The 10,572-nt window shown below is 36.0% G+C and overlaps 1 protein-coding gene across 1 annotated transcript; it reads right to left on the bottom strand.

Moving 5' to 3' along the window:
- Window positions 1–486: 486 nt before the first annotated feature.
- Window positions 487–6,071, bottom strand: LOC127125462 (NPL4-like protein 1). Its single transcript, XM_051054238.1, has 2 exons — window positions 4,830–6,071; window positions 487–927 (listed from the first exon to the last, which is right to left on the bottom strand). The coding sequence occupies exons 1-2, from the start codon at window positions 5,817–5,819 to the stop codon at window positions 673–675; spliced, it is 1,245 nt and encodes a 414-aa protein (XP_050910195.1). The 5' UTR covers window positions 5,820–6,071; the 3' UTR covers window positions 487–672.
- Between the last annotated feature and the right edge of the window lie 4,501 nt (window positions 6,072–10,572).

Below are 10,572 nucleotides of genomic sequence, written 5' to 3'. Positions count from 1 at the left end.
CACTCCAAAAAAAAAATATTCATACAACTTATCATTTTTCTCTCATTTTCCCTCGGCTTCTAATTCTATCCGAGAACAAGATAATGTTAGAATTTTGAGGGCATGAAGAGGTACTCGTCCGATTTTTTGTGGATCGTCGCTCCATTTTAGATCTATTAACATATTTTTTTTGCATTTCAAACCTGCCTTCGGCTTTTTACTAGGTGGACCAAAATTTTATACTTTGCTAATTGTGCCTAAATGGGACGTGGGATGTACATGTCTGTTTGTCATACACAATGCAAGTGTGGAGGGAATAATTTCACTATAAATAGTTGGATATTCTGCTGCATGTACACCGCGAACTATCCTTGTAAAAGCCATCTCAACTGCTTTGACAACATTTCATTTTAATAGTCATAAATAGCGTTGTCAGCTGTATCAACGCACATAAAATGACAAATTTTCATAGGTGCTATCTCCAATAAATTTAATTAGGAACACACGTGGATCACAATATTAGTTCATTTATGCAGCAATGCCACGAGAAGTAATGTTATAAGTAAACAACATATAAACATTGTGTGCGCAATTGGGAAATATGCACTAAATTAGTGTCAAGGACCAGAACATATAGTGCATGTTTTTTTTTGGTCATAGTCCTACATGAGCCCCGAGCACCTGCATAAAGCACTAAGCAGCACTAGCCATGGACTCAATAAGGATCTGGTAACCTTCTGCTACAGCACTCTGTGTCAGTACACATTCTGTCAATGCAGGAACATCAGCATTCACGTCCAAAACCCTTGAGAGTATGAGAAGAAGATGAAAATCTGAAATTCGCTTCACAAATGGAAGATTTTTAGTCCGTTCAAGATGATTCTTCAGCGCCTTTGCAGTCACTTGAGTATTCCGGTTCTCAATGGGAAATGTTGACGAAAGAGGACCCTGCAATTTGGTAAAAGCGCATTCATGAGTTTCACAATTCTTTTATAATTTACAAAGACTAAGGCTTTAAATAATATTATAACAGGGCAAATTTGTAGCTCAGGCATGGATAACATAACAGGAAGAAATGGCTTCAAATAATATATGGCATGTCATATTAGTATTGTTGACCCACATGATATAAAAGTATAAAACCAATGAATAGATCATTATTATATCTAACTTTTGTCATGTCAAGAGAACCTTAATTGTTCTGATTTCAGTTTTATTGGGTGTGAGGGGACGTCACCAATTTTCCTTCTTAGTGTCATTCTATCAAAAATAGCATGTTTCAACCGAGCACACATTTGTTCTGCATGACTCGGGTCTTGGACAGTCCTCCACCAAAATATGGTTTTGATTGTTATTGAAGTGAAGAAAAGAATGATTTTATGACACAACTTAAGTTTACACTGAACATATACTACTTGTTCCAGTGACAAAAGTATAAAGAGGAAAAATTGGATAATAAAACTCTAGACATTTATACAACTCTTAAGACATTTGTTTAACTTGATAAAAAAGAAAAGAAATGCCGCAGACAATTTACCAACCACTCAATAAATGAATTTGGCTAATCCAATTCAAAGAGACTAGCATCCGGAACCTAAACTCAGATTAACCGAGGATAACTATTTTAAAACAAGAGTGTCCCCACAGTAGCAACTGGCAGACTCGGTTCAAATAACTAGAATCAACACTACAGTCAGTAATTTAATCACACTAAATAAATTTGCGAATACAATTTAAAGACACTTTCTTCCAGTACCTAAACTCAGACTACCAAGGGCAACTATTTTACAAAGAGAGCCCTCATAATAGCAACTGGCAGACTCAGTTCAAATCATCACTATAACCAATATATCTTAGAAGATCAAAATACTAAACAAATTAATGGTGGCGTCAATATCCCACTAAACTTGGACAAAATAATAACAGTATGTCTCAACAATACAACTATAACAGAAATCTAGAAGTATCCAGAAAACAGAAGCACACACATACAGGACAAAACAAAATCAATATCATAGTACAAAACTTCCACATACTAAATGGAACTGCTTAGAATAAAACTATTGCACTCATTTCATACAACACACATTTATGAAAAGCTTCTAAACTAACTGTAGATTCTGTGAAGGATAGAATGAATAACATTCCAAGTAGATTAGTAATCATCCTTTCAAGTATCAATTCCTATGTTTGTGAAAAATCAAAAGCTCACTTGTTAGTTATTTAATAATACACCAGTATTTTGAACATTTAAATTATTTTTCCCCGGTATTTTGAACATTTAAATTATTTTCCCCCTTATAGGAAGATACATTAAATAACAATAGGCAGCAGACTCCTTAATGGTCACATATTGAACATCTGCATTGTTGAAGATCTTAAATTTGATTGCATCATTTTTGAGATAGATGAATATGAAAAACTAGCATATCTTCAAAAAATTTATACTGAAACAAATAGCTAATTTTAGAAGCATCTATAAATTTTGATTTTCAATTTAGATCTATTATAATGATGTTTATATTTTATTTAATTATTATTAGTGTGCTCGGTGTGCTATGTTTTTTACATTAGAAGTGCCAGCGTGAAAGGTGTTCATGCGTCGTAGTTTTATGCTATTATTGGAAGTTTCAGAGAAAATGTTGTGAAAAGGGGACAGATGGGATGAAATGAAAAAGAATGACCTTCCCAGGTTTAAACGGTAATGAGGGGAAAGGGGAGAAGGTACAGGCATGCAGACATAAATAATGCATATGGAGTGAAATAGTAGTAAACAAGAAGTTTGAAATAAAAGAAAAGGTAACCACTATCCCCACATTACTCAATTTGGAAAAGAATAAAAACAGCGCATTTAAGCAAGAACCTTAGCTTTAAATTCAGATCTGCAACATCAATATATTCTTGAGGTCTCCACAGCCGTATCATGTGTTGCATAGGTACATGTACGTTACCAAGTATGAGATGCGGCATTTATGAAAAAACCAAGGTAGGAGGCATCAATAATAAAATCTGGCTTATGACATTTATACAGTCCTTGATTTGGCAATTTTATTGCATTTATTTTGGGCCAAGCCCTCTAAGTTATTTTAATGAAGCCACGACTCCAATGAGTATTTATTCTCATATTAAGTATTTGTGGGTGAAGCCCATTATTAACTAACCCTAAGTATTTAGTGTTATTTTGGCTAATGTTATTTTACAAGCTAGGCCGCAGCCGCAGTCGGCGAGTAAATCTTTGTCACTACATCTTCTTCATCAAGTCTTGGAGAAGTCTCTTTGTCATGTCGTTTCTGCATCATCTTCGTCGCGAGCTCTCTCTTTCAGCTACCTAGCCCCACCAAGCCGTAGCAGATATGAGTATCCAGCATTCAGTATGTATCGTAAATGTACATGTGTCTGATACATACCCAATCAGAGTTATCAATCGCGGCCGCGAAAGGCGCGATCCCAGGCGGTTCGGCCAGAGCGGCCACCAGCCGCGCGAGAAGAGGGTGGCGGAGCGCCGTTTGAAAATGCGGCCGAGATCGCCGCAAACGCGGGTCGCGGGTTGCACCTTGGGCGGAGCGGTCTATCCACTTTTGCTTTTTTTTTCTCCGGCTGTGTTTCTCTCGTTGTTTTGCAGATGCAGCGGAAAAGAAAGGCAGCGGCGGAGAAGAAAGGAAGAAGAAAGGCAGTGATTAGGGTTTTACTTAGAGTGGGTAACCAAATGGATTGGTTAAGAATAAAAAGACTTTTTTTTTACTGAAATCAAAACTAAAATGGGCCTGAAATAAGCCTTATGTTAAAAAAAAGCATATTAACCCTTTAGTTTATAATATGGTAATAAAACTTAATAAATATAATAACATTAAACTTAATAAATATAATAACATTTAATAATGAAAATAATAATATCATATATCAGATATTTCTATTTTATAAATTTAACTTTTATAAAACTTTTGTGTTGCTAATTTAATATTCTTTTTAATGTTCACCCAAAATAATTTATTTGTATAGATTATTTTTATATTTAGTCTAAAAAACAGTCAATTCTAAAAAGTCAACAAAACTTATCCCGCTATCCACTATTCCAGTTTTGAGATCGACCGCTCCGCTCCGCTATCCGCTATTAATAACTCTGTACCCAATACAGGTACTCCATTTGTCTTGCACCCGTGCATTAGAGGTTGTACCGCAACTACAATTGTGGCTGCATAATTCGGTTGTAGTTCGTCGTGGCATAATTACAATCACCACATCAACTACAATTCCAATTAAAACCTTGGATAGAATGGCTACCCCCTACAGTTTTTCATTCATCTTCATGTTTAAAGATAGAGAGAGTTTATAATTTTCATTCATCTTCATATTTAAATAGAGAGAGAGAGTTTATGATAGAACCACATCTTTAAAGGTTATTACGGCATTCATAACCGTAACAGGACCACAATAATTTGTTTGCAATTCTCAACATCGGCAATCAGAACTGTAATTTTAAAACCTAGGATAAATGGTTTTCCTCACATTTCGCTCATCTTAAATTGTTTAAACCCACAAACATGTAGAAGAACTATTACCTAACAATCCACTCCGAATCAAGAGAAACTATTCTTCTAGAGCGGATCAAAATATACCTTTATGTGAAAGCAAATTGATGTAATTTTATTTTATAGACATATTTTATACATAAGTGCTTATTATGATATAAGCTTAAACAGGTTGTTTATCCAAATTACAAACGGGAGTACAAGTAAGCCTCGTCATTTAGCTAATAGGGTAAACAGTGGTAAAAGAGAATCAACATGACAGTCACAATAACATGGAGCAAGCAAACAAAAGGGGAAAACAATGAAGAGCATAAAAATTACCTGATGATCAGAGATTTTGACAACCACCAAGAAAAAATCATTATCAACCTCTTTAGTATCCTTAACACCAACAACCACATCCTTCTTCATTATAGACAACTTAGGATCATGATCCTCCTTAACCTCAGTGTCAAACCAACCTTCCTTAAACAACCTAATACACACATCACTCATCTGAAAAGCTTCAAAATGAACATCAGCACCACCCGCTTCTTCATTCACCTCAAGCTTCACCACCGCAGTAACCCACTCCTTCAAACCACTCTCCGCATGATACTCAGCAGCCTGCAACACTTCCCTATAAGACAAAGTATAATCCTTTTTCGCCTGACTCACACTCTGAGTAAAAATAAACCCAACCCTTCTCATCCCTAACCCCGCCGCAATAGCTTCCACATATTTCTCCTCCTCAGGATCCCTAAAAAACATAAGATTCTCTTCCAAACCTTGTTGCGGCGGTTCATATATAAAATTCACCTCAACCTTCCCTTCCTCCGAAACAGTCCCATACATAAACCCACCTCTCTTAACCGCAAAAGCCAGCGTCTCATTCACGTAGTGCTGAAACGCATTAGCACAATCGCGATCAAACGAAACGATTTCGCAATGCGGATTCTCCTGTCGCCCGACACGCATCTGTTTGGCGATGAGATCGTCCATGGTCATCTTCTTACCGAAAGACCCGGCGGGACTGAAAGCCGCTGGGCCTTGAACCCTACGTTCGCCTTCATAGGCTAAGAACACAATTGAACCGTGAGAGAGGTTTAAAGCTGTTAAGAGAGTGTTAGGGTTTGACATATCAGTGAATCGGAGAAGATCTTCACGAGATTTGGCGAGTAAGAGGTTTTGGTTAGTGGATAGGGTTTGATTGTGAGTGGGAATTCGCAATTGATTTTCGATTATGGATTTGAGTTCGGAGACTTTTGTTCCGTTTGGGTTTTCTAGTTTTACTCTTTCAAGGCCGTCGCGGCTTCGAACTCGGAGCATCATGGTTGCTGTTTAGGTTTTGGTTGTTTTAGTGATAGTGATGGTGATGATGATTGTTGAGAAGATGGAAAGGGGTTTTTGAGATTGGAATGGAATAAAAGAGTTGAGAGGAAAGGATTGCTTGGGTTGCTGTAATGGAAAAATTGCTGGGGAAGAAAAGAAGATACTTCACCGTCGAGGGAGAAAGGGAAATTTACTATACTGATGCAACTGTATAGAGATCAACCTGCAGCGCCGTTGGATTTTGTTATCACATTATATGGGTCCACGACGCGTCTGAATTGAGATTGTCTTAGGCTTAGCGCATCACGTGAAAATATTAAAATATTTTTAAATTTTGAATATGTATAATAGGTCATTTTTTTAAGTGATGTACTTTTTAAATTTTAAAATGTATTTTTAAAACCTATTTATAGATGCATCTCTAAAATATATGTGCAACAGAATCAGAAGTAGAAATCAAAAATTTGTATCTTGACAAAATAAAATTAACATTTATAATATAAAATAAGCATTGCATGGATGATTTCAATATAAAATGAAACATTACATTTCAATATATAGGTGAACGCTTCAACGTCTTCACAATATCTTTAACCGATCTTGAAATCGTCGCTTCCAACTCGAGCGAAACTTTTGTTTCGAAAGGAAAAAATATATTTCACGTGGCCCTTACATCTACATCCGTCTTGAGCTCAAAGTTGATGAACCCAATCTTCCTTTCGTTGTCAATCGACGGTGAACGATACTCGAGTTTGACAATTTTTCGATTGTCTCGGTAAAGTAAGAGGTTGTGGACTTCGTATTTCATATCTGTAAAAGAGGTGTACTCGTTGAACTTAAACTTTCGTCTCGGGTGTTGCGTTGGAGAATGAGATATTTGTGATATAATAGATGATGTTTACTTGAGACATTTGATACATTTTCTATTTGTGTGAAATTAAAAATAATAGTCCCTTAATTTATAGAAGTTGTAGACATATGTGGATCTCGAAAATTCTATCATATGTATCAATGCTCACTTCAGAGATATATCTCTGATTCCACACCCTATTATCTTGTTAGAGGATACATTTCTGGAAACTATCTTGAACCAGGTAAAAAAACAGAACCAAATTGAAGACTTTGTTTGAAAAATGAACAAATATTTTGACAAATATAAAAAAATGTATTAAAATATTAAGAAATTGTATATATTTGATAACGAGAAATCGTATCATATTTTTAGGCTTATGTCACATGTTATTCGTACTTATTTTAATATATTTTATCACCTTTTAGTTTGTTTTTATTTGTTTTACAGTTGTCAGCTAGTTTCAGTGCGGATTCGAAAGCAAACCGGAAAAGGAGCAAAAAAGTAGCAAAAGAACAATATTTTGCCCATTCTGCTGATATGGCTTTTGCCATTGTCCAGGCATGCCACGTCATTTAATGACCAAGGCAATGGCGTTCGCTATTTCCCTAATGGTGTTCGCCATTATCGTGCAGAGACAATTTTCTACGTGGGAACAAGTTTTCAATTGTTTTTCCCTCCATTTTGTATACACGACCAGAGGAAGTTAGAGGGGTACATAGCCCTATAAATATGACTTCTTTGGGTGCTACATCGGGGGGAGAAAGTTGTGTGGAAGTGCTGTTGAATCGCATTTTAGTATTAAGCATAATTTTACTTGTAAAAGTGATAATAACTCACATTGAGGGATTGTTACACTTGTTTTCTTTTTATTTGCATTATAGTCTTGGATCAAGAACAAGTCTGTCGGCATTTTCATTTCAATTCAAAGTCTTCGTTTCTTTAATTTCAGGTTTTTACCGTTTTATTATTTATGCTTGTTAGTGTCGTTACTATATTATATGATATGCTAGTCTTAATTATAATTGCTTTGATCATGTTATTTCTAATTATAATTATGTCTTGCTAAAATTGCCTGAGTCCGACGTATGAGGATTGTCGTTACCGACGGAACTCGGTAGAAAATTATAGGTGCACTATTATGATTATATGTTATTTTGGTTTTAGTTTCCAATTACATGTTATTGCTTTGACACAAGAGTGAAAAGCATACTAAGGTTCAAGCCGATAGCGCGAGAGTGTGAGGAAGGAACCAAATAGTGGAAACTAGGCATCGATAGTAAAAATAGTGAGAGCGCTCTAGGTATCGTTTAGGATCTCATTGGTTTTCAAAATATGCTTTCTAATTGAAACGAGCGAGCGAGAGCAAAATCATGTGGTTATGAGGTGCGATTTTAGTCAATAGCGTGAGAGTGTGAGACGAAGTCTTTAAATCAATATTTTCTACGGAACTTAATCTAATCGTAATTAGCACCCGAATTCTACAAAGTCCCTTAGGAACACGGAATCCATATTCCGACCTCGTTTTATCATCATTTGCAAACCTTTAGCAATTAGCGTTTATATTTTCATCTGTATCCTTTTAACCTTTAGCCTTAGCTTTGCACTGCAACGATAGATAACACTAGTTTGATTATTAGTCTCTGTGGGTTCAATAATCTTTTAAAACTACGCGATAGACTGCATATTTGTCGTTATTATCCGACAGACACGTTAGTCGCGATCAATATTACACTTCATTAATATTTAGACACAATTAAACACTAAAATTTCATGCTAAATAGAAAATTAAAACGAATAAAAAGAATTATCGTCAACTAAATCTATGGGTGGTTCCCCTATGACTTTTGTGCATTTGATTCTCTTTCAATGTTGCTCAATTTCTCGAACTCTTGCATCATTTCTACAAAATGATCCAACCAAATCTCGACTTTTATAGTTGAATGAGCTGCTCAATCCGATGATGTAAGTGGTATAGGACATCCCGATTTTAAGTAAACATGAACAAAATGTTGTGATTTTGAAACTCACCAAATACACATAATACGATCATTTGGATTTTGAGGTGAAATGGTGCAAAGTGGAAAAAATGTTTATGAAAAACTGTATCATGTAAGATCAATACACACTCTATCATACGTACATGCTATGAGGTGACAAATTTCAGGGAAGCACTTCCATTTTTTCTCCGGTGCCGGTCCACTAAGGCAAGGAACAAGAGACTCATAAATTGCATCAAAGTTTTCTTTCTTCCTGTAAAGTCGTGTGTATGATTCTTTATGGGTCATCAACTCATGAATAAGTTTATGGCAAACAAATGTATGATTATCTTATCCTTTACCGAGTAATATCGAAACAACTCGATAACCATAATCACTATCACCTCAACATTGATGATCCGCTCGATGTATTTGTACATAAAAATTGGCATCCCATCAATGAATGAAATCTTTGGTGGAATCAGCGAAGGAGGTGGTTTGCTAATGCAAGCTCTTTTGAAAACACTTTTGAGATTTGGGAGTTGGTGAGTCCGGAAAAAAAAAATTCAACATGTTCAAAATACGAAGACCGCACCATTGAATTGTAACTCGGTGTAGGATTAACCTACTTCGGAGCACCTTTTATTTTTACCGGTTGAGAGGGTGGTTTCAAGTCGATGGTTTTCGGATAAGCAATCTTCCTCAATTGTTCTTTGACGTAGAGTTTCATATTGTCGTCAGCTTTCAAAAATCTCTCTTGTATCACTTCCCATTCGGCCAAGATAGAGATATTCGATTGACCATCTTTCATGACATCGTCACCATCAAACTTAAGCCTCTTCCAGTGAGTGCAAAACTCATTCATTCTTATTGGGCTAACAATTTTCACCTTCTTTGTAATAACACGCGCATATGGGAAACCATATGATTTCACAATTGCATATCCACACTTTGCGCTATCAGAACCTACATTATCAGTTTGTTTAGCTTCATACAAAATATAATTGAAACCCGCTCGAGACATGTTTCCGACCAACTGAGAATAAATATGGTTGTCTTTAAATATGTGTTCCAAAACTATGATGCTTCGACCAAATTATGTATGTATCTCATTATCCTGGTTCTGAATCATTTGGTTCACGGAGTCCCATTCTCTACACAAATCACACTTACTATTTCCCAACCAATCCTTCAATGTAGCATGGGCAGACTCAACTCGGTTAGTTGTTGTATTTCCAAGGTGTCTAACTTGATCGATCCAAGCACAAATAACTTTCTCCTTCACTTTGTCAAAAAATGTGCTTTCAACATATTTAAACAAATCATAATATTTCTCGCACACTTTCCTGAAATGCATAGCATAATCGACATATAATTTTTTAGTGGAAGGATTTACCATACCATTCCATGCATCCATTATTTTTTCCAAGACCACACCCGCCGTCGCCATTTTTCCATCTTCGGACTATATCTGTTTCGTCCCTACCGCGGGTTTAACCCGACTTCTCACATTCTTTGTTATGTGATACCTACAAAGTAATGCATAAGAAGTAGGAAATGCCTTTGCAACCGAATTCATCAACACGGTATCATGGTCGGTAATAATCACTTTAGGCATCTCTTCTTGGTCCTTCGACATTGTCTGACACACCTCTAAGGCCCAAGTAACATTCTCCTCCTTTTCGCTCTCTAGAAATGCAAATCCCACTGAATATGTCTTCTCAGTAGAGGTAACACCAACCATCTCTAATAATGGAAGTTTGTACTTGTTGGTATTGTACGTTGAATCAATTATGAGCACAAATGGAAACGTGTTGAACAACTTAATGGAATCACGATGAATCCAAGACATATCTTTAACGGTTATTCCATCCTCGCATGTTCGGTACCTAGACAATAATTGTTATCATCCAACAGTTACAAG

This window comes from Lathyrus oleraceus, chromosome 3 (genome assembly GCF_024323335.1).
Source record: "Lathyrus oleraceus cultivar Zhongwan6 chromosome 3, CAAS_Psat_ZW6_1.0, whole genome shotgun sequence".
Taxonomy (NCBI): Eukaryota; Viridiplantae; Streptophyta; class Magnoliopsida; order Fabales; family Fabaceae; genus Lathyrus; species Lathyrus oleraceus.
This window is presented reverse-complemented; position numbering and strand designations above follow the sequence as displayed.

Bases quoted from the DNA above. Each gene is read 5' to 3' on its own strand.
- LOC127125462 (XM_051054238.1), bottom strand. From the start codon at position 5,819: ATGATGCTCCGAGTTCGAAGCCGCGACGGCCTTGAAAGAGTAAAACTA. The intron at 928-4,829 runs GTAATTTTTATG...ACCAAATTGCAG, and splicing joins TCAAAATCTCTGATCATCAG to GGTCCTCTTTCGTCAACATT.